The sequence below is a fragment of the Chiloscyllium plagiosum genome, chromosome 17 (genome assembly GCF_004010195.1).
Source record: "Chiloscyllium plagiosum isolate BGI_BamShark_2017 chromosome 17, ASM401019v2, whole genome shotgun sequence".
NCBI lineage: Eukaryota > Metazoa > Chordata > Chondrichthyes > Orectolobiformes > Hemiscylliidae > Chiloscyllium > Chiloscyllium plagiosum.
The window spans coordinates 65,889,803-65,914,822 of NC_057726.1; the positions used below are offsets into that span (position 1 = coordinate 65,889,803).

The following is a 25,020-nucleotide window of genomic DNA, read 5'->3' on the forward strand; positions in this document are numbered from 1 at the left end:
ATTCTAGATTAGAGTGGTGCTGGAAAAGCACAGTAGTTCAGGCAGCATCCGAGGAGCAGGAAAATCGATGTTTCGGGCAAAAGCCCTTCATCAGGAATAGGGCTTTTGCTCGAAACGTTGATTTTCCTGCTCCTTAGATGCTACCTGAACTGCTGAGCTTTTCCAGCACCACTCTAATCTAGAATCTGGTTTCCAGCATCTGCAGTCCTTGTTTTTACCACACTTAAAACAACAATACACTTACCTGCTTCTGTGCTGTGAACTTCACCCAACAGTTCCTCCAAGATCAGTTGTGAATTTCACTGTTAGTTAATTTTCCCAGACGCACTCCAATGTCCAGCGATACATGAATTCAAACAGCAAAGGCAGTATCTGTTTCTTTCTTTCTCTCTCTACTGCACTGACATCACCATGTGCTTCCTTTGTCTGTTCTTCTCCCTCTTAAAACTGCTGTTGTTTTGACTTTTTTTCTCCCCAAAGTTCCAAAACTGTGCAACAGCATATAAAACAGAAATTGCTGCTCCTGGAATTCGAGGAAATCACCTCCAGCACCTAAAATACCTCAAAAAAGGAGCAGCTGTTACAGCCAGAAATTTTTCCCATCCTCCATCTTGGATTACCCAGAATCCTGCGTTAGATTAAAGGAACTGCAAGTTGTTAAGCATTGCATTCCATTAGTTTTCTTATTACAGGAGTGTTGAACATAAAAATTATGTTTCAGTTATATAGGACATTGACGACATATCTCAAATACGATGAGCAGTTTTAAATTATTCATTTGTGGGATGTAGGTACATTTGGCTGGGCCAGCATTTCTTGCCCATTCCTAATTGCCCATTGAACTGAGTGGCTTGCTCAGTCCACTTTAGAGTGCAGTCGGGAGGCAATTTCTGTGGATATGGAGTCAAATGTAGACTGGACCAGGTAAGACTTTCTTCCCTTCAGGTGAATCTGATGAGGTTTTAACCACAATTGACTGTGGTGTCAAGATTACTATTAAAGGAGCTTTTAATTCCAGATTTTATTTAATTCAAGTTTCACCATGGTGTGAGAGCATAATCTTGGGTCTCTGGATTACCAGTCCAGTGACCATTTCACCACTACCTTTCCATTTGGTTTCCTTATTTAAGTAAATATATAAATATTTGTCATAAATTTACTGGATTGGTACCTGGAATGAATGGGTTTCTTATGGGGATAGGTTTGACAGATTGGGCTTGTTTTTGTTGGAGTTTAGAGTTGTGAGGGGTAACTTAATTGTAGCGTGTTCGGTCCTGTACCACTGGCACTTTTAAAATTTAGGGTTGCCTTTTTAGAAGGTGAGGGGAAGTTTTTTTTCTTTCAGTGGTTTGTGTAACTTTAGAAATCTGCCTCAGGCAGAGTCATCGATTATTTTTAAGGTGGCGATAGGTAGATTCTTATTGGGAAGGGAATCAAATGTTATTGGGAGTAGATGGGAATATGGAATTTGAAGCACAAACAGATGATCGTGTCGAATGTTGGAGCAGTTTCAAGGTGCACAACAGCTTACTTATTCTCACATTTCGTATATTTGTCAAAGGGGTGTTCATTGAGAGATTTTGATAGTGGATAGCGACAATCTGTTTCCACTGGCAGGAGGGCCGGTAATTGCCATGAGGATGGATGAGGAAGCCACTACTTTTTTAATGGATAGGGATGTTATGATCAATGGAAACTGTCCTAAATGGTAATGGAAGTGGGTTCAATAACTTTCAAAAGAGGCTTTGAAATATTCTTGAAATGGATAATACAAAAGAAGAATGTACTGAAAATGGATACATTTTCACTGCTAAATGGGAAAAGGGAATGAGATCAATTGGATAGATCTTTCACAGAGCACAGACACAATGGGCCAAGTGAACTCCTGCTGTATTTTATGATTGTATGAAATTGAAAATTCATCTTTTGAAATAGTTTCCCTGCTGGTGAGAACAATCTTGGTGTTGTATAGAGAAAATCTAAGTGAGTTTGGTTCGAAACGTCCTGCTGACTGCTCTTCACAGTTGAAATAGCAGCAGTAGGAGGTTTTGTTTTCACTCCAATATGCTTTTCTGAATCGAATGACAATGTTGCAAATGAAGACACTTATAGAACACAGTACAGTGGCTCTCAGTAAGCTTCAGCAGTTTGTGTTTGCTCATTTGAGGTACTGTCATCACTGCAAACTGTATTGGTTTACATGATGTAGAGGAGCCGGTGTTGGACTAGGGTAGACAAAGTTAAAAATCATACAACACCAGGTTATAGTCCAACGGGTTTATTTGGAAGCACTAGCTTTCGGAGCGCTGCTCCTTCATCAATTGGTTGTGGACTTCCACAACCACCTGATGAAGGAGCAGCGCTCTGAAAGCTAGTGCCTCCAAATAAACCTATTGGGCTATGTTTGTGAGAAATTTCTCATAGCTGCTCTGGAGAACAGACAGCTTGATATTAACAATGAGTTTCTGAAATGCAACATATGACACTCCCTGATGCTGATATCTACTTTGAGCTCAAAATGAGCCCAATAATTATATTATGCCAGTGTATCTGCTGAAATATTTAACTATTACGTTAAACAGAAGAGAATGATGTCTGTGAGGGTTCCTCAATCAGTTGTAAAAATGAAGTTTTACCACATTTGAAAGAAATAGCCCAACCTTTCTTTATACTGCTGCAACCTGTCCAGCTGTGCCTCTTTCTGTGTGATATGGAGTATTCCATTCTCCACCATGTTATATTCCCTTCATGGTACTTGCATTGGTATTTTCTCACAGTTGTTTCTTGCATTCTTTCCCCAGTCCAAACTTGCAGTTGATCGAAGGAGATGCCAAGCAGCTTGCAGGGATGATCACTTTTACATGCAGCCTGGCTGAAAATGTCAGCAGCAAAGTTCGGCAGCTTGATTTGGCCAAGGTACGGCAATTGATTTGCAACCCAAGTGTAACTATTGTGTGAATTACAACAATTACATTCATTAATAATAAAGGGATGGTATCAGTTTTTGAGTTTTTCTTTTTGTTGACTGATATTCCCAGTCCCTGAAACAGTTGGTGACATGTTTAACCTGCCATATGGATCAGTAGTAACAGTAGACATATTGCTTTCTTCAGTACCATATGTAGGTTTATGCCTGAGCTTATTTATCCCAATTTTCTACCTTCCTGAAGCAGCTGACTTATGGTGGGATATGTCACCCCACCACGGTAATTGGGCATTCCGGGGATCTCGGCCAGATGCTCATCATTTGCCTCTAAGTTTTGTTATAGAGTATTCATAGAATATTCACGGTAAACAGTATCAGATTTGTAGCAGGGATGATCAACAAATGTCTCAGCTAGTGACATCTGCATCTTTTAAATGAATGATTTTTAAAATATCCAAACCAGAGTATATGAATGAGGAAGTACATGGCATGTGTTTGAATTTATTTTTGAGATGAACACATTTATGATACTGTATTTCATTTCATAACCTTCATTTCAAAAATGTAATATGGGATTTGTTTCCAAATTCCTTTTGGAACCAAGTTAAGTTGATTAATTTGAAATTGTTAACAATCACTGTGACCTGTCCAATGTGCTAAAGGTATGGGTCAAAGCGTCAGTAGATATGCTCTTTGTAATTTTCCTTAACTTGAGTCTTTAATTAGGGATACTTGGCAAGTGTAACCTCTGCAGAGTATTTGTTGAAGTCTGAGGAATGATCACACACTGATTTAATCTTGGGTGGTGGCCTGGGAAATTCTCATCATCCAGAGTTAAATGTTATGTTTAAAATGAATATCATGTATCAAACTGCAATAAAGTTACCCTTCAACATTGTTTTAATTGTTATTGATGCCCTTTTTGGATTGCTTTAGGATATTTATTATTTACTGTTATTTAACCAGAATGTAGGTAGAATGCTGAGCATGCTACAAAGTGGAGTGATCTAAGTGAATAACATAAAAGCATTTAACAGGAAGCTGGATAAGTATATAAGTACAAATGCAGATTAAATTGGGTAAAGTAGGGTGGCAGGTAACTTGTGTGGACCGGAAACATTGGCATGGACCATTGGCAAATGGCCTGCTTCTATATTGTAAATTCGATATAACTACTGCATTCTTTACTATATCTTGGTATATCTTACTGGTTTTCTAGGGCAGTATGTAAATAGTCTAACTCAGGAAGGGACCATACTGGACCTGGTTTTGGAGAATGAACCCGGCCAGGTGGTTGAAGTTTCAGTCGAGGATTACTGTGGGAATAGTGATCCCAATTCCGTAAGTTTTAGAAAACTCATGGACAAAGACGAGAGTGGCACTAAAGGAAGAGTGCGAAATTAAGGGAAGGCCAACTATAGTAAAATTTGGCAGGAGCTGGGGAATGTGGATTGGGAGCAGCTGTTTGAGAATAAATTTACATTGATATGTGGGAGGCTTTTAAAGAGAGGTTAATGACAGTGCAGGACAGACATGTCCTGGTGAAAATGGGAAATAGAAATGGCAAGGTTAGCGAATCATGGATGATAGGTGACATTGTGAGACTAGCTAAGAGGAAAAAGGAAGCATACATAAACTCTAGAGAATTGAAACCAGACAAAACTTGGAAGAATATTGGGAAAGTAGAACCAATGAGAAGGGAGGAATTAAGAGGGCTAAAAGGGGTCATGAAATATCTTTAGCAAACTGGGTTAAGAAAAATCCCAAACCCTTTTAGTTGTATATAAGGAGCAAGAGGGTAACTGGAGAAAGGGTTGGCACACTCATGAACAAAGGAGGGAAGTTATGTATGGAGTCAGAAAATAGGTGAGATTCTTAATGAGCACTTTGCATCAGTATTCACCAAGGAGACAGACATGATGGATATTGAGGTTAGGGATAGCTGTTTGATTACTCTAGGGCAAGTCTGCATAAGGAGGAAGTGTTGATTATTCTGAAAGACATTAAGGTGGACAAGTCCCCAGGTCCAGATGGGATCTATCCCAGGTTACTTCAGGGAAGTGAAAGAGGAAATAGCTGGGCCTTAACAGATATCTTTGCAACATCCTTGATCATGGGTGAGGTCCCGGAGGATTGGAGAATTGCTTAAGACTCCTTGCTTAGGAAGGGTAGCAGGGATAATCCAGGTAGTTAAAGACCCGTGACCCTGATGTCAGTGGTAGGGAAGCTGCTGGAAAAGATACTAAGGGAAAGAATCTATTTACATTTGGAAGAAAATGGGTATATCAGTGACAGGCAGCATGGTGTTGTTCAGGGAAGATCATGTCTTCCCAACTTAATAGAATTCTTTGAGGAAGTGACAAAGTTGATTACTGAGGGAAGGGCTGTAGATGTCATATACATGGACTTCAGTAAGGTGCTTAATAAGGTTCCCCATAGTAGGCTGATGGAGAAAATGAAGTCGCAAGGGGTCCTGGGTGTTCCAGCTAGATAGGTAGAGAACTGGCTGGGCAACAGGAGAAAGAGTAGTAGTGGAAAGGAGTTTCTCAAAATGTGACCAGTGGTGTTCCACTGGGATCCATCCAATGTTGTTTGTGATTATACATAAATGATTTGGAGGAAGGTGGAGCTGGTCTGATTTGCAGATGACAGTAAGGTTGGTGGAGTAGCAGTTAGTGAAGGGGACTGTCAGAGAATGCAGTAGAATATAGATAGATTGGAGAGTTGGGCGGAGAAATGGCAAATGGAGCTCAATCCGGGCAAATGTGAGGTGATGCATTTTGGAAGATCCAGTTCAAGAGTGAACTGTATGGTAATTGGAAAAGCCCTGGGGAAGATTGATGTACAGAGAGATCTGGGTGTTCAGGTCTATTGTGCACTGAAGGTGATAATGCAAGTTGACAGTGGTCAATAAGGCATACGGAATGCTTTCCTTCAGACAAGGTATTGAGTGCAAGAGTTGGCAGGTCATGTTACAGTTGTATAGGACTTTGGTTTGGCCACATTTGGAATACTGCGTACAGTTCTAGTCGCCACATTACCAGAAGGATGTGGATGCTTTGGAGAGGGTGCAAAGGAGATTCATCAGGATGTTGCCTAGTATGGAGGGTGCTAGCTATGAAGAGAGGTTGAGTACATTAGGATTATTTTCGTTAGAAAGAAGGAGGTTGATAGGGGACCTGATTGAGCTCTACAAAATCATGAGAAGTGTTGACAGATTGGATAGCAAGAAGTTTTATTCCCCAGAGTGGGGGACTCATGACCCTTAGTAATTGAATTCATGGTATGGTAGATGCCTGGAATGCATTTTACGCGGAGGTGGTGGATAGAGTCATTTAAGGTATATCTGGACAGATAAATGAATGGGCAGGGAGTGGAGACATACAGACCCTTGGAAAATAGGCGACAGGTTTAGATGGAGGATCTGGCTCGGTGCAGGCTTGGAGGGCCAAAGGGCCCGTTCCTGTGTTGTAGTTTTCTTTTTGTTGTTCTGTACATTAATCAACTTGAAATAAATTCTTCTGTTTCAAAATCTGGAGAGTTGCTGGAAATAGTTAGCTGACTTGGCAGCACATTCTGAGGGAGAAACAAAGTAAATGTTTCAGGTTGATGACCTTTCACAGAACTGACAACAGTTAGATGGTAACAGGCTTTCAAAAAGTACTGTGACAGAAAAGGGGATGAAGAGTGGGGGGGACATTGCCTTCTTGGCTTTGTGCTCCACAGGCACATGCAGTATTGAGAAAGTTCTAGAATTGCTGTCAGTGATTTGAGATATTGTCAATATTGACCTTTCCCCACATCTACACTTCCCTTCAGTTTATGGATTGCCATCCAGGAGTGGAAATGCTGGCTGCTTTCCTTCATTGCCTTTCTTTATATGTGGGGTGTAATGCAAATTGCAGCATTTCAACTATGCTGCCCGCCAGCTCAGCTGAGATCCTATCCTTAGAACCCAGTTGGAGTTGTCTTAATCTGTGACTCATTACCATGTCAAGCTACTGTTGCTTTATTAGTTCAAAAGCAATGTCAGCAAAATAAAATGAGATGAATAGCAAGTTCTGAATCACATTGAAAAACAAATATTTTTGCAGTATCCCAGGTTGCAGATTCAGTTGTTGTATTGTTAATGGCCTGGGAATGAACAAATGATTTTATTGTCGAATGTATTTGGAAAATACAGTGAAAATTGTTTTGTTACCACAATCCAGCATCATAAAAATGAGCTTCTCCAGCTTTGTTTTTGGTCCAGGGGCTACTGTGAGGTTTAGAGGTGTTAAGTAAAAGAGTAAAATAGCACCCAGAGGCTCAGCGTGATAATTGTGGTCTGTCTGTGTCTTGCAGAACCGGATTTACCAGGCCATTCAGCGAGCTGATGACATTTTGGATCTGAAATTCTGCACTGATGGAGTACAAACAGCTCTGCGCAATGAGGACTATGAGCAGGCAGCAGCACACATTCATCGATATCTGTCACTCGACAAATCTGTAATTGAACTGAGTAGACAGGGCAAGGAAGGTGAGGACTCAAAAACAGCGACTCACTTAAGATTCCAGCCACAAAGCTAAAAGGGGTTCTGTCTTTAATTTCTTGCTTAATCTGATTGGATTTAAATCCTCCTCCTTCTTGTCTTTTTTTACATGTAATTGTTCTGTGCAGCATCAATCCAGAACCTAGTGCTGAGCCCACAATTAAGTAGAAATCAGGAAGGTGAAGGCAGAAACACTCTCCAGCCTGAAGTAGACAAGGGATTGCTTTTGGAAATAGACTTTGGTGCTGAGACACAGCACATAAAGTCTTGTAGAAGCATTAAGAACTTATACTTGATAAATTCCAAAAGGCAGAAGCAGTTCCTAATCAGCAATGAATATGTTTGAAGAGAGCTGTGCCGTGAACGTCTGTGCACACACACACTAATTTGTTCCAAGTATGTAGCTGTACACCTCAGTTAATGACATCATTTTAATCTATTTACAATGTGAAGAAACAAAATATACAGAAGGAACTTGTATGGGACTCAGCTTGTACTGTAGATGTGGGCTAACTATTACGTTAGCTAACAGTGTTATTGTAGACAAACACTGAGCTGGGCTCAGTAAAAGCAGCAATGAAAAATGTCTTGAAATAGGTAATGACCCTGCGTTGTCACTATGGTTTAAAATGTCACGAGTGGATAACATGTTTCTCCTTGTATCAGTTTAGGTTAATAGAATTTCAGACTTCACCTGACATGCACGTTGTCTGGAGAAAGTAGTTTGCATGGAATTTTCATGAGGCTACTTTGCTCTGAATGGATTAAGATAGGTTAACTCAAATAATGTTCATTTGCAGAAGAGATAAACCTAATGATATAATTTTTTGTAATATGTTGGTAACATTGCACTAAATCAACCAAGCAGCAAAGCTGCTGATACTATCTTGGCTGAGAATCATAGTATCCCGACAGTGCAGAAAGAAGCCATTTAGTCCATTGAGTCTACACTGAGATCTGAACAGCATCCCAGCCATACCCAGCAAATCTTCCATGGCTAATCCACCTACCTGCACGTGCCTGGGGTAATTCAGTGTGGCCAATCCACCTAATGTGCACATCTTTGGAGTATGGGTGGAAATTGGAGCACCTGGCAGAAACCCATGCAGACACTGGGAGAACTTGCAAACTCCACACAGTGACCCAAGGCTGGAATTGAACCCAAGTACCTGGCTCTGTGAAGCAGCAGTGCTAACCACTGAGTCACCATGCCATCGAAGATCAAATATTTCAGCACTGACTAGGTAACAAACTCTGCACCCTCCTAATCAGAACGGGAAACTGTTGTAATATCTAAATTACAAAATATCCATGCAAATAAGTTCTGAAATCTTCACACATTTAGTTCCATTCTGATAATTTCTTGCATGTTCATTTTGAAAGTGGTAACTCTAGGAAGACAACCTTGAAGAAGGTTCAACAGTAGAACCACTGTCTACACTTGGAGTGGCACATAGAGGAATGTAGGAAACTCATTGATGTCAGTAGCAAGTATTTTTAGTCAAACATTAGCACCATGGCTGTGGAGCTTTCTGCTTTAAACGGAAATGATTGAATAAATGTGAAATAGGCATTAAGGACCTTTCCTCAACTAATTGTGGCTAAATCTCCTGACAGCCAATATCATCGATGCAAACCTAAATCTTTTGCAAGAGGCAGAGCAGCGGTTAAGAGTGATTGTAGCTGAAAAGTTTGATGTAGCGATCAATGAAGGTGACCTACCACAAGTGGAGCGCTTTTTCAAGATCTTTCCACTGTTGGGATTACATGAGGAAGGACTGAGCAAGTTCTCTGAGTACCTGTGTAAACAGGTAAGGAGACTAGGAAGATATAAGATCTCTGTTATGGTATCAGAATTTATTTTCTTTTTCAGTTGAGCATTTGGATCAATGTCTATATCTAAAACTTTAAATGTGCGACATAAGTTGCTATTTAAATATTTGGTTAGCTTTCTTCCTTCCTCATAGTGTTAAAGTAAAACGGTTTATTGTGTCCACAATTGAATCAGTTACTCTGGAGGGAGGAAAGGACAGTTACAGATTGTATTCAGGCTGAGGTAACTAATTGTTGTATACAGTACTTGGTTTAGATGTAATTGTGCTTTAGTTAACTCCTTGTTACCAGCCTGATGTGTTTTCTGTAACTGAAGATTGCAGACAAGGCTAAAGAAAACTTGCAGCTGGCACTGAGCACAGAGATGAGTGATCGTCGAGCAGCTGTTACTTTTGCTGATACCCTCACACTGCTATTTGAAGGTAAGACTCTTTCGGTGAGAAGTAATTAAATAGCTGCACTAGCAGGATCCGAACAAGAGCTTCGAATAATAACCTGCCAATTTCAAACCTGGGGATTGTATCCAGTCTATTTTTTGTATCTTAACTGGCCTTCATCTGGTCTGCCTGTGTGGGGGTGTACCTCACAATGACAGTGCTGCTGTGGATATGACTTGCACTGATTATGTGACTCATACTGATGGTGCTTCTGTATTAGGCTGTATCTCACACTAATGTTTCTCCCATTCCCAGAGGAATTTCCTGAATTTTTTTTTTGCAGCATTGCTGTACTGGTTAATCTTTGTCTTTTCTTGCTGGGTGGAATGTCATTCTAAGATGGAAATTGACACACTTTTAGTTAATAATTGGTTGCTGCTAAATTAAAAGTATTTAGAAAATACTCCGGCTGACAGTAAGGGCCTGTGTACAACTCATTCCCCTCCCCACCCACCCAAATGTGGGATTCAGTGATGACAATGCCATTGAACATTAAGGTTGATTACTTCTTTTTGAACATGTCACTGCCTGGCATGTGTGACACAAATGCCCATTCCTACTTGTCGTGTTTCCGGGACATGGACCCATAACAGTCAATTTATCAATAAGCAGTGGAATAGTAGTATCACAGAGAGGTTACATGATGGCTGGTGTGGGAATTGAATCATGTCATATTGGTCTGTTATCTCAGTTTGCGGCTGAGCCACCTGGTTGTTATGGAGTAGAGCAATGTTTACAGTCCATCTCAGTTGTGAAAGGTTTCAGAAGGTTTCATTGCAGAACTCATGCTGTTTCATTGTCTCTCAGGGATTGCTCGAATTGTGGAGACCCACCAGCCCATTGTCGAAACATACTATGGACCTGGGCGGTTGTACACACTTATTAAGTACCTACAAGTGGAGTGTGATCAACAGGTTGAAAAGGTGGTGGATAAGTTCATTCAGCAGAGGGATTATCACAGAAAGGCAAGTCAACACTCCTTTGTATCAGCGCACACTAACATTTTTTGCAATGTTCTTTTGTAGGATACTCACTTGGTCCCATTAAGAAATTATTATAGATTAAAAGTAGACCATTTAGCCAACATGCCGTTTTGAAAGGATTGTTCAATAGATGCACATCCCTGTCATTTCCCAAAAGCTCTACAAATATTTTCCCTTCCAGTACTTTTTAAATTTCCTACTAATTTAATTTCAACCACCCTTGCAGACAGTGTATTCAAAATCATAAAAGCTTGTTGCCAACAAAAATGTCCTCACCTGCTGTGCTGGGTGGTAGCAGCAGCAGCAGGTCCGTGAACAACTTAGGTGTGAATCCAGATCTAAGACTCCGGATTAGATCATAAGAAAGATCAGAAGCCAAATAATATGTAAACATGTCTTCCTTTGTTTAAAATGATTACCTAATTCCCTTGCTCAAAATGTAATTTTCTTCATCAAATGCTAACTTTTCAACCTTTTATAATTGGGGCTGAAAGGAAATATCAGTTATTTGAGTCATTTTGTGCATTGACAGCCCAGGATCTGTTCTGATGTAAATGGTATGGAAGATGTTACCGTAAGAAGTAACATAGACAACCGTTCAGTTGGAGTAGTGCAATCTAAAAACTAAAATTGAATCAATTGGCCATAAGTTACAACAATTTTTTTGTAAATATATTTATTTGCAATTTTTTTTAACTTTACAAACATAAAAGTATTGAAAAATACAATCAATAACAAATATCAGTATAATAAAAACAAAAAAACACAAATTACAATACTACTATCTACCAACTACTAACCTACCCTATAATACGAAACAAACCCTAACGCTGTGCAGAGCAACACCCAAAAAAAGAAGGAAAAGCACAAAATACAGAACAGCTATGCTTGGCGCAAAGCTCCCAAACAAAGGAACGGGAGCATTGTATATATCTCCGTATTAACTCAGGAGACTCCCTCCAGGGCCCAGGGCTTGACAAATCTAACCAACCTGGTTACCCAAACACCCTAGTTAGGATAACTGACAAATCTATATCCAAATAACTCCAGTAGGGCTGCAATGTTTTATAAAAATTGTTTGTTGTGTGGTGCACCATGTTTGTTAAAAAAAGTCCAAGGGAATGTGCTCCATAATTAATTTCTGCCATCCCAGCAAGCCCGCCGAGTTCTCATTCACCCAGTTCATCAGAATATTCTTCCGTGCACAGTATGCAAGAATATTAAATAGTTTCTTCCCGTGCCCTCTAAAGATGGTAAATTCGGTAGACCTAAGAGGAGAGATATCGGGTCTACTTTGACTTCGATCATCAATACCCTCCCTATCTCTCCTGTCACAGCGCTTCAGTAAACACTGAGCCTGTGGCATGTCCAGAAGCAATGGGTAAGAATACCTGTACTTATATTACATTTGGGGCACACTGAAGATGTCCCTTTTTTAAACTTCGCTAGACGGTCTGGTGCCAGATGAGCCCTGTGCAGAACTTTTAACTGCGTAGCGCATGTCCTATAACAGATTGAGATCTTTCGAGTATTCTCCCATATGTTCTCCCATGTTTCAGAAGAGATCTCCACTCTTAGCTCTTGCTCCCAGGCCTCACATAACCGGTTAATTTCCTGCCAGGCCCTGCCACCCAGCAGGCGATAGCACTAACCGAAAGGGTGCTTGTGGAATGTAGCAACAACCTCTTTGTATCGGGCTTATAGGGCTTAGTGAAAAGTGTAGTCTTCTCCTGGATGAAATCCCTAACCTGAAAAAGACGGAAAAGATCTCTGCTGGGTAACCCATATTTGCAGCTCAGTTGCTCAAAAGACATCATAACCTCCCCTCAAGCTCCCAAACTAGAAACTCCTCTCGCTGCCCATAGTTTGAACCCTAAGTCCATCATCCCTGGTCAGAACCCTGGCATGCCAACTATAGGTATAAGTGGCGAAGTCTTGGATAAACAACCCTCACTCTGACACATCGCCCTCCATGCCTTGACTGTACTAATGACAATGGGATTCCGACAGTGGTCCATAACTGTCCTCATCTTATCCATGAACAATAGGTTAATAAGAGAGCACTCTGGCTCAGTGGTTAGCACTGCTGCCTCACAGCGCCTGAGACCCGGGTTCAATTCCCGCCTCAGGCGACTGACTGTCTGGAGTTTGCACGTTCTCCCCGTGTCTGCGTGGGTTTCCTCCGGGTGCTCCGGTTTCCTCCCACAGTCCAAAGATGTGCAGCTCAGGTGAATTGGCCATGCTAAATTGCCTGTAGTGTTAGGTAAGGGGTAAATATAGGGGCATGGGAGGGTTGCGCTTCGGCGAGGCGGTGTGGACTTGTTGGGCCGAAGGGCCTGTTTCCACACTATAAGTAATCTAATCTAATCTAATCTAATCACTTTGAGGGAGGCCTCAATATCCAGCCATATTGAGTGTGGATCGTTACCTACCCAATCGCAGACAAAGGACAACAAGGAACTCAATTGATACCTTCTGATGTCTGGGAAATCAACTCCTCCCCCTCCTTGAGGCAACTGTAATTGAGTAAGTTTGATGAGGGGCCACCCATGATGCCAAACAAAGGAACCAAGCTGCCCCATAAGCTTCCCAAGCATTGAAACATTACAGGGAGCATACACATGGGATAAAGCAAACTAGGCAGAACATTCATCTTAATGAGATATTTGGCCCAGCCATGAAATTGGAAGAGCCCCCCCCATCTCTGGAGATCTCGCCTAACATTGTCGAGCAAGTGAGCAAAGTTAGTCTGGAATAACAGATCAAACTTGGGGGTAATAAAAATGCCTAGGTATTGAAACCCCACCCGTGACCACTTAAAAGGGAACTGAGGGCCACCTTCAACTTCTGGCACATCCTTAAGGTTCCCCAAAGGCATAGTGTCCGATTTTGCAAAGTTAACCTCATATCATGAAATAGCCCCAAATCAATTGATACATTGTATCAAATGGGGTCTGGAGGTCATCGGATTCGACAAAAACAGAAGGACATCATCCGCATACAGTGTAATCTTGTGTGCCTTCGATACCACTTCCGGAGCGATTATGTGGACGTTCTGACGAATGGCCTCTGCCACGGCTCTATCACCAACATAAACAACAAGTGAGAGGGGGTAGCCTTGCCAACTACCCCTACCAATCCTAAAATACCCAGACTTCGCCCTGTTGTTGATGACCGCAGCCAGAGGGTGGTGATATAAAACCTGCACCCACCGAGCAAAGACTCCACCCAACCCAAACTTTTCTAAGACATAAAAAAGATACGGCCATTCCAACCGGTCAAATGCTTTCTCTGCATCTAAGGAAATCACCAATCCCTGAATCGATCATTGCTGACAAGCTTGGACCATATTCAGCAACGTTCTACTATTATTAGAGGACCTACGGCCCCTTATAAAGCCTGTCTGGTCCCCTTTAATAATATGGGGCAACACCCTTTCCAATCTCAGCGCCAGGATCTTGGACTGAATCTTGAAATCTGAATTTAATAGAGAAATGGGCCTGTATGAGGCACAATCCTCAGGAACCTTCCCCTTAAGAATTAAGGAAATATTAGCTTCTGTCAAAGATTGTGGTAGGCATTCATGCATATAGGAGTGATTGTATATCTCCAACATCAGCCCTGACAGAATCCCTGTAAACTCCTTATAAAACTCATCCGGAAGACCATCAGGGCCAGGCGCTTTCCCACTCTGAGGTTGCCTCGCTGCCTTCTGTATTTCCTGAACTGTCAATGGGGCATTAAGGAGAGAGGCCTGTTCCAATGTTACCCCTGGGAGGTCCAGGTTCATTTTAGCCCTCCTGGCTTCGCAATCTTCAGATCGATACAATTCAGAGTAAAAGCTCCAAAAAGCCTGATTAATCTTTTTAACATCCTATATAAGGACCTGGTGCTGTCTCTGATTACAGTAATGGATTGGGGAGCACGCTTTTTCCTAGTCAGGAACGCAAAATACTTCCCTGGCCTATCCCCATATACGAACAGCCTTTGTCTAGCTAAAGCAAGTTCTTTCTTTGCGTTTTGTGTCAGTATTGAATTCAAGGCAGCCCAGAGGGCCGTGATCCGCTGTAGCTTAGTCACCGCAGGCCATGCAAAATGTGCCATCTTAGCGGCTTTCAACCGCGTCTCAAGTAGACGCTGCTGTTCCTCCTTCTGTCGTTTCCGGCTAGCCGAATAGGAAATAGCTAATCCCCTAGCAGTCTCCCACAGCATAGATGGACTACTAGCTGTGCCTGAGTTGATAGTCAAGAATTCCTGAAACTCCTTCAAAAAGTATTCCACAAATTTGGACTCCTTAAGGAGAAAAGGGTCCAAACGGCAGTGCCGCAAACCTAGCACTTCACTCTTGGCCTTAACCTCCAAATATACTGCCGTGTGATCAGAGATAGCTATATTCCCAATTTTACAACCCATAATCGAAACCAGAAGGGCAGAGGGAGCCAGAAAGAGGTCAATCCTCGTGTGACATTTATGTGGGTTTGAAATAAAGATGAAGTCCCTGCCGGTAGGGTGAAGACATCTCCAAATATCCACCACCCCCAACTCCTTGCATAAGTCAACCACCTGCTTGGCCTGTGAAGAAATACTTGGGGGCCCACAAGGCATCCTGTCCACTGTTGGATCCAAAACACAATTAAAATCCCCCCCCCTCCCCAATAATGTGCCATGTTCCAAAAGCACTCAACTTCGAGAAAGCACGAATCAAAGATTTGAGGGGATGCGCCAGAGGACAGTAGACGTTTAAAATGCCACATTCCTCCCCATGTATCAGGGTTTTAAGTATCACAAACTATCCCTGCTCATCTTTCACCTGCTCTAATAATGGTGAATAGAAGATTTTTCTGAATAAGTAGGATGAGAAGAATACCTGGTCATAACCCCCCTGTTGTAATTTCAGGTGTTCCCCATCATGAAGATGGGTTTCCTGCAACAAAGCAATATCAACCCTTTCCCTCTTAAGGCTAGAAAGCACTATTTTCCTTTTAACAGGCGAATGACTTCCCTTAATGTTCCAGGTGCACCATTTAATAAGACACTTAGCCGTATCCTTTCAGAGACCCTTGAACCCCTCGGAGGGAGAACCCTGCTTACAAAGCGCTGAGCATAAGTAAATAAAAACTCAGAATGGAAAAACTATATGTACCAAACCTACTCTATCATAACTATAAACAACTATTACTACCAGAAAACTACAAAAGAAACCAACTATAAACCCTTGAATGGAAGACTCTTCCCCCGCCCATAGGGGGCACTCACCCTACCCATCCCCTTCTTCACAGCTCCTTCAAACTCGGACTGTGCCCCAGCCTTAGGCCAGAAAAAAACCAAGGAGATGATCCTTAAATCAACAGAAAAAAGACAAAGTCAGGATGAGCACTCCACCCATCCCTTGCTTCATGTCACCCCTACTTGTGACTAAACGAGAAACAGAACAAACAAAAAAGGGAGAGACAACAAAGAACATCCACAAAATTTCCCATCAGAAAATCCAGTTATTAAGAAAAATTAGGAGCAACTTATTCCAAGGCCTTTTCCACCTTTCCAAAAAGGAAATTATTAGGGAGAAAGAAAGGAATTAAAAAAGGAAGAGAAAACATGGGGAAAGATAGAAAAGAGAACAAACATTAACCGTATTCTTCAGGTCAATCCATCGATTTTAAAGTGTCCACAAAGTTCTTAGCTTTATCCGCAGAGTCAAGTGTATAAACTGAGTCCTCATGGCTGAAACAAAGTACTGCAGAGTATCTCATGGAGTACTGGATGCCCAGGTTCCTCAGCCTCTTTTTAACTTCATCTAAGGACTTCTCTTTCGAATTACAGCTGCAGAGAAATCCTGGAAAAACTTGATTTTTGACTCCTTGTACAGCAGTGTCTGTGGATCTGGAAGCTTCTATGACTTTTTGCTTGTCCTTATGAGTGGACGTGCACTAGGACCGGGCTGGGACGCTGCACCGGCCCTGACCTGTGCACTGTAACCCGATATGCCCTTTCAATCTGTAGCCTGCTGGACTCTGTGAAGGCCCAAAAACTTCAGGCAGTTTTTAAAAGAAGCTGACTGGCTGCTCACCTTCATGGAGCCTGACAATTTGGAGATTTATCCTCTGATCTCGATTTTCGAGGTCGTCGATATGGTCTCGCAAGGCCCGCACCTCTCGCTCCAGCACATGGATCTGACTGGATGAGGACTCCATTGCAGCCTCCGAGGCCTTAGTTAGGCCCTTCACCTCCTTCAGCCTCTCCCCGAGGCCCTGGATCTCCTGCTCATGCTTCTGTAGCATGGATGCAATAGGTTGGACCAAAGCACAAATCTCCCCATGGATCCTTTCAATCACAGCCCCAACTTTCAAGGTAAGTCTCTCCATCGCTGCAGCCAGTTCCTGTGAGTCTGTCAGGTCCCCGGGGGGTTCAGGAGAGGCTGCTGTTGCTGCAGTCTCTGATATGATAGCTGTTGCAGGGGAGTGTCCTCCCTACTGCTGTTTGCTCACTCCTTTTCCCATTGGCATCCTTCCCACCCAAATATTAACAAATATGTGTTCTGTAAGGTTTTAAACTAATAATTCCACCACATAAGTTGGCCAGGGATGGCAAAAAACACCAGTATGCCTTGGCTGTTAGGCAGAGCTGTCCACAGCAGTTCTACAGAATCGCCGCTATCTTGCAGAGTCAAGTTATAACATTTAAGACTAGAGCGAATGACAGTCACTTCTACCTCCTCAGTTTTCTCTTCCCATCTGCTGAGTGTGGTTTCACAGCTACTGTGCAAGGCCTGGTCTATGTTGTGGCTGGATTAGGGTTAAATGCAGTGCTTTGCTCAGGATGCTACCCAGTAATGGCTGACTAGATGCATGTACACATCAGAACAGATCCTCACTTGGTGTGGACTTAAGAGCTCAACTAACAATTGTTATCCTGCCTTCATCCATTTAGTTCAATAACGCTGGGTCAACTGTAATAACTTTGCACCGTCAAGCTTAACTAACTCAGCACAGACGAGAGATCCAAGCTTGTGTTTAACCACACACTGCACCTTATTATCAAAGTCTAGATTAGAGTGGTGCTGAAAAAGCACAGTAGGTCAGGCAGTATCTGAGGAGCAGGAAAATTGACGTTTTGGGCAAATGCCCTTCAGGAATGAAGGCAGGGAGCCTCCAGGGTGGAGAGATAAATGGGAGGGGGTGGGGGGATGGAGGTGTGGATGAAGGTGATAGGTCAGAGAGAAGGGTGGAGTGGATAGGTAGGAAGGAAGATTGGTAGGTAGGACAGGTCATGAGGGTGGTGCTGAGCTGGAAGGTTGGAACTGGGGTAAGGTGGGGGAAAGGGAAAGATGGAAACTGGTGAAGTCCACATTGATGCCTTGGGGTTGAAGTGTTTCAAGGCAGAAGATGAGGCATTCTTCCTCCAGGCATCGGGTGGTGAGGGAGTGACGGTGGAGGAGGCCCAGGACCTGCATGTCCTCAGCAGAGTGGGAGGGGGAGTTGAAATGCTGGGCCACAGGGTGGTGGGGTTGATTGGTGCAGGTATCCCGGAGATGTTCCCTAAAGTGCTCTGCGAGAAGGCGTCCATTCTCCCCAATGTACAGGAGACCGCATCGCGAGCAACAAATACAATAAATGACATTGGTCGTTGTGCAGGTAAAATTTTGTTGGATGGAGAAGGCTCCTTTGGGGCCTTGGATGGAAGTGAGGGGGGAGGTGTGGGCACAGGAAACTGCAATTCCTGCGGTGGCAGGGGAAGGTGCCAGGAGGGGAGGGTGGGTTGCTGGGGAGTGTGGACCAGACCAGGTAGTCGTGGAGGAAGCTGTCTTTATTGAAAGCGGAAAGAAGTGGGGAGGGAAATACATCCCCGGTGGTGGGATCTGTTTGGGGGTGGCGGAAATGTCGGCAGATGATGCTGTTTATACGGAGGTTGGTGGGGTGGAAGGTGAGAACCAGGGGGATTCTGTCCTTGTTACGGTTGGAGGGGTGGGGTCTGAGGGCGGAGGTGCGGGATGTAGACGAGATCCGTTGGAGGGCAACTTTAACCACGTGGGAAGGGAAATTGCAGTCTCGAAAGAAGGAGGCCATCTGGTGTGTTCTGTGGTGGAACTGGTCCTCCTGGGAGCAGATTCGGCAGAGGCGGAGGAATTGGGAATACGGGATGGCATTTTTGCAAGAGGTAGGAGGGAAAGAGGTGTAATCCAGATAGCTGTGGGAGTTGGTGGGTTTGTAAAAAATGTCAGTGTCAAATCAGTCATCATTGATGGAGAGAGAAAGGTCCAGAAAGGGGAGGGAGGTGTCAGAAATGGTCCAGGTGAATTTAAGGTCGAGGTGGAATGTGTTGGTGAAGTTGATGAACTGCTCAACTTCCTCGCGGGAGCACGAGGTGGCGCCAATGCAGTCATCAATGTAGTGGAGGAAGAAGTGGGGAGTGGTACCGGTGTAACTACAGAAGATGGACTGTTCTATGTAGCTGACAAAGAGACAGGCATAGTTAGGGCCCATGTGGGTACCCATGCTACACCCCTTTTGTCTAGAGGAAGTGGGAGGATTCGAAGCAGAAATTGTTAAGGATGCGGACCAGTTCAGTCTAACGATTGAGTGTCAGTGGAAGGGTACTGTTGGAGATGCCGGGAGAGGAAGAAACAGAGGACTTGGAGGCCCTGGTCATGGCAGTTGGAGGTGAAGAGGGATTGGGTGTCCATGGTGAAGATGAGGCCATCTTCACCATGGGGGCTGGCAAATGGAACTCTTGGAGGAGGTGGAGGGCGTGGGTGGTGTCTCGAACGTATGTGGGGAGTTGCTGGACTCTGAGGGATAGGACAGTCTCGAGGGAGGTGGAGATGAGTTCGGTGGGGCAGGAGCATGCTGAGACAATGGGTCGGCCAGGGTGGTCAGGCTTGTGGATCTTGGGAAGGAGATAGAATCAGGGGGTGTGGGGTTCCTGGACTACGAGGTTGGAAGCTGTGGGTGGGAGATCTCCTGAGGTGATGAGGTTGTGTTTGGTCTGGGATATGATGGTTTGGTGATGGGGGGGGGTAGGTCATGGTCACTATTACCAAAGCCATGTGGGAGAGAATGAGATATTAGGCACTCCCAGTCTGTGGGATAGAAACCTTAACCAGTGGTTCCTTATCATCTGAATATGTGCGTGTCACCTATGTGTAGGTTGCTTGAGCTTCATTTTGGCGATCTGGTGCTGTCTTCTTTCAGCTAAGTGTGCTATACTTTTATTTGTGTTCAGCATGACACATGATAATCGGTCTTCTGGGCTACAACACCACAAGTGACCACTCTCTGGTGTTTTCTTCATATTCAGTTGTAATAGAGAGCTATTTGACATAATGGACAACTACACAGAGTTTGAGCTTATCCTTACAATGCAGTAAACCGGGTTTTCTTTTATCATACCCCACTTCAGGGCCAGCTGCAAGACCCACATTAAAACAGATTAATGTTGTAACGTGGTGCTGCATATCCCTATTTGTTTTTGTAAAGTAGCACCCTGTGCCATGGATTACTTTGTATCCAGAAAGGCATGCAGACTGAGACACCCTGTCCGCTAGGAGGTCTGTTTACGTGGCCTAACCTATTTTAACTTCCATTAAAAGTTAAATGGAAGTTTAACTTTCCATTATTTTCTATCCCATGGAAAGGCAAATAACCTCTGGTTGGCAGTCCCTTTCTGTGGGATTGTGTGTAAACCTGTTTCTACCATTTCAGCAGAACAACTATGTAGTGAATCGATGGCCTGGTGCTGATCCTGGTTTCACAGTTACTATCTGGAATGGAATCCTTAATGTAAATGCCTGTTTTAAGCAACATAACCATTGACTTCATTCATTTTGTGGTTTTGCAGTTCCAGCGTGTACAGAACAGTATGATGAGGAGCTTGACAGTGGATAAGATAGAGCCCAGGTATGTATATAATGAGTAGCTGGAGATTGTTATGTATCCTGGTTTCCATCAAAAGAAACATGAACAAACCTTGTTGTTTATTATCGCTGTTTCTTTATTTGAGAAATAATGGTTCCATTTGTTTCCTGTAGGCTTGCATTCTTTGGGTACTATTACAGTCCACTACCTTACCTTATTTTATGTGTAAAGTTCAAAATCAGATTACACCAGGTTATAGTCCAACAGGTTTATTTGGTAGCAACCTGATGAAGGAGCAGTGCTGTGAAAGCTAGTGCTTCCAAGTTCACCTGTTAGACTTAACCTGGTGTTGTGTGATTTCGAACTTTGTCCACCTCAGTCCAACACTGACACTTCCACATCATATTTTATGTGTGTGAGTCCAGTCAGCCAGTGTTTTAGCATTGAGCATTACTGAAGGAGATTATTCAGCCCATTGTACTGATGCCATCTCTTTGTTTGCTACTCAAATATTAATATTCATGTGCCTTCTCCTCACAGCGGAATAAAAAAAAACCTTCATATTTTTCTAACTCTCTTATTATATGTTTTACTAGTGCACAGTTTCCAAAATTCCAGTAAGTTTTGTCTGGGATGTTCATTTCTAAATGTTGGGCTGATTGGACCTTAGTTGCTGAGTTTATCCATTTCCCCCTTGTTTTAAACAGGGGTGTAATTTCTTTAATCATCTAGTCTTTTGGCTCCATCGCCAATCCAAAAGTAATCGAGATTGTGGTCAGACCCTCTCCAATTTCCATGCTTACTTCCCTCGGTAACTTAATCTGGATTAGGTGTCTTTTCTGTTCTGAGGACTTTCCATTCTCTGTCTATTTTTATTCATTCCTATATTGTTAGTACCTTCTCCTTTACAATAATATTGGTAGCTTTCTCCTCTTTACATGTACTTCCATTCAATCTCTTGTTTCCTTCCCCTGCCTCTGGATCATAATTAGGAATTGAACAAAAATTGATTATCTTCCTTTCTGTGTGATAGCACCTTGTACCCCTCCCCAAATGTTGTTCTTCAGCTCTCCTTCTGACCAACAGTCACTCTGGATAAATATCAAGATTTAAACTCTTGCTGATTCTTGCTCCCTTGTCTCATGGAAGCTGAACTACTTGACCGACTGAGACCAGCAACTTAACCTAGAATGGAATCTAAGGCCTGGTCTCTACAGGTTAATACTACAGCAGACAGATTATTTTAAAGCAGTGGGAGAAATGGTTTAACTGCACAGTACATGGGCTAGTAAATGGATGAATTACGTTTGTACTTCTAATCATTTATTTTTGACTTTCAGAGAATTAGACACCATTTTAGCGGAGGTTACATTGATGAATGCTCGTGCAGAACTGTACTTGCGCTTCATAAAGAGAAGAATCACTGCTGATTTTGAGGTTTGCGATGCAGTAGCCTCAGAAGAAGTGAAACAAGGTACAGTTGTGTCCTTGCTGTAAACAGTGGAATTTCCAGACAACATCAGTTTGTGTTTAATGACTTTTTGGCTTTTTTTTAACCTCCCTTTGAATGTGCAAATCAATGGCACATCTCCAGCCTGTTTAGGCGGTCTCAACTGACACTGAAACAGAGTGGGGGTAGAATTGACTAACTTTCCACCACAGCATGATGCTGTGTAATGTTTTCACCCATGTTTCTCCCCTTCTCGTCCTGCTGCCATTGTAGGATATCTTGGTTTCCTATAGTGATGAACACTCATCCTTGATGTGAAGTTTGGAGGCCTTTTGACCCAGAGTGCAGCCTTGACAGATGTCCATATTCAGAGTTTGCAGCAGGAGTCAATGGCTGGTGATTTCAGGAACAGGAATGCTGAATATCCATAGCCGTTCATGTGCCTGAATTCTGACACATTGTTTGCATGTCTGTGGATCTCTGTATTGTACTGTGTATATTTGAGTTGTGTGGAAGCAGAATGTGAAAGTTTACTGATTTTCAGATAAAAAGAAATAACAAGCGTATTCTTCTATTAACTTTATAAACAATGAAGAGTAGTAAATTTTCAATGTTTCCTGATGGAAGGCTTATGCCTGAAACGTCGATTCTCCTCCTTGGATGCTGCCACACCTGCTATGTTTTTCCAGCACCACACTCTCTGCTCTGATCTCCAGCATCTGCAGCCCTCACTTTCTCCTAAATTTTCAATGGTAAAGTTGTGGCTGTAGTTCCCAGAGGACCATAGGGTTGCTCTCTCGCGAGAGAGCATGGATAGGATAAATAGACAAAGTCTTTTCCCTGAGGTGGGGATGTCCAGAACTAGAGGGCATAGGTTTAGGGTGCAAGGGGAAAGATATAAAAGAAACCTAAGGGGCAACTTTTTCATGCAGAGTGTGGTACATGTATGGAATGAGCTGTCAGAGGAAGTGGTGGAGGCTGGTACAATTGCAATGTTTAAAAGGCATCTAGATGGGTATATGAATAGGAAGGGTTTGGAGGGATTTGGGTCGGGTGCTGGCAGGTGGGACTAGATAGGGTTGGGATATCTGGTTGGCATGGATGAGTTGGGTCAAAGGGTCTGTCTCCGTGCTGTACATCTCTGTGACTCTATATGGACTCTATATGGTGGTTCAACCTGATGGTCACCATGCCTCAGGTGGAAGGTAAGGTTGAGAAGGCAGGGCGCAAACCAGTCCTCCAGCCAATTGACCTAACTGGCCCCCAAAATAAGAATATATAGCTGAATCTAATCCATTTGTGTTTTGGGTACAGAGGGTCATTTTATGGGTAATTAGTGAAATCTGAAACTAGAAGCCTAAATAGAAGATGCTCACCAACATCCAATAGAGAATCCAGGAATAATATCCCTAGTCAGAGAGTGGTGAGAATGTGGATCTTGTTACCAGTTGGAGCACCTGAGGTGAATAGCATTGATCCATTTAAAGGAATACTAGACAAACCTGAAGGAGAAAGGATCAAAATATCTATTTATAGACTAGATAAATAAGATGGGAGGAGGCTTGGTAAAAGCATAAATGGCAGCTGAATGACTTGTTTCTGCATTCGTAGAATCATACAGACATGACCCATCAGCCAGTCGAGTTTGTACTGCCAAAAGTATATTACTACCTGTACCAGTCCCACTTTCCTGCAGTAGGCCATAGCCCTCCATTGTGAGTTTGATGTCATTCTATATTAATGTGACCCTATCTATTGCAAATTCTCTGCATATGTTGCAAACTGTAAAGCTACTGAATGCTTGCTGACATGTTTCTGTGATTTAATTGCTTGTCACTCAGAGCATCAGAAGGCACTGGATAAACTGTGTAACCTATGCTTGCTGAGCCGGAATATGCAGGAGCTTATTGGATATTACATCACAATGGAAGAATACTTCATGAGAGAAATGGTCAACAAGGTATGTAATACTGTCGACATTTCTCATAGTCATGATTATCACAGCACAAGTTCCCAAAGTGCTAAAGAGGGAAAAACCAGTCAGAGTTCCTGCTTCTGACCACTGTCTTAACAGTCCCAAGGACGTGGGTGGAAATGTGGACCTGTGATTTCCCCCATCAATGTCAAATAGCTTTACTGATACAAACTGTCCAGGCCACCATGTGAAAATGAATTTGTTTGAATTACTTGATGGAATGTATCCTACCAAAAGTCAGCAGTTGCTAAAGAGAAAAGCATGGAAGAAAGACACAAGAAAATTATGAAAACAAAATGTTTGTTCACTACTTCCACTCAGTTTAAATTCTTAGCACCAGATGCAGGTCAGGCTTAGGAAGTGGCTGAACAAGTCACCCCAAGAAACTCAGATTTTTTGATTTGCTGGTTTTCACCCTATGTTTGCTATTCAGTGGGAAGACTGCTGGAAGCATTTTAACAATGACTGTAGCATGTATTTTGAAGCATTCTGGTTGCATAGCTGTGATTCAAGTGCAGAATGGTGTGACTGGTGGTTCAGATGTCAGAGGAGAATCCGAGGTCTAGCACTGTACCAATTCCTACATTTTCCCTTTTCAGGCAATTTGTGCATATCCAGCAGGTTTAGTTTTTCTATCTGCTGCCCGGCACACACCTTGAATGATCTGGGACCTACCTGACCATTGCCTTTTGCTAAATGATAAATCTACTTTGGGGTGCTTCTAGCCCTTATGTAAAATGTTTTAAAAGACACTTCATCATACAAACAGGTATCTGTGGTACACTGATCTCCATCATCCCAGTAAAATGTATGGTAGTGTGATTGTTATGTTATCCAGAGACCCAAATCAATTATCTGAGGGGAGATTTGACAGAAGTTTTCAAAGTCATGAGAGGTCTGGACAGAATAGGGAGAAGCTGCTCCTGCTTTTAAAGGGATTAAGAATGTGAAGGCACAGATTTAAAGTGATCTTCAAATGTAATAATCGTGATGTAAGAAAAACACTTTTTCACACAAAATGCACTGCCTGGAT

The 25,020-nt window shown here is 42.7% G+C and overlaps 1 protein-coding gene across 3 annotated transcripts in view; it reads left to right on the forward strand.

Moving 5' to 3' along the window:
• Positions 1 to 25,020, forward strand: part of cog4 (component of oligomeric golgi complex 4) — a 54,956-nt gene that overhangs the window by 13,532 nt on the left and 16,404 nt on the right. For all 3 annotated transcript variants that reach the window (XR_006314186.1, XM_043707354.1, XM_043707355.1), the window contains exons 3-10: positions 2,802 to 2,916; positions 7,271 to 7,445; positions 9,076 to 9,269; positions 9,608 to 9,713; positions 10,536 to 10,693; positions 20,546 to 20,604; positions 21,903 to 22,036; positions 23,854 to 23,972. Coding sequence is in view for 2 of the 3 variants with exons in the window: in XM_043707354.1 (XP_043563289.1) it covers positions 2,802 to 2,916; positions 7,271 to 7,445; positions 9,076 to 9,269; positions 9,608 to 9,713; positions 10,536 to 10,693; positions 20,546 to 20,604; positions 21,903 to 22,036; positions 23,854 to 23,972 (1,060 nt within the window). In the remaining variant the exon portion in view is untranslated. The remainder of the gene's footprint in view (positions 1 to 2,801; positions 2,917 to 7,270; positions 7,446 to 9,075; positions 9,270 to 9,607; positions 9,714 to 10,535; positions 10,694 to 20,545; positions 20,605 to 21,902; positions 22,037 to 23,853; positions 23,973 to 25,020) is intronic.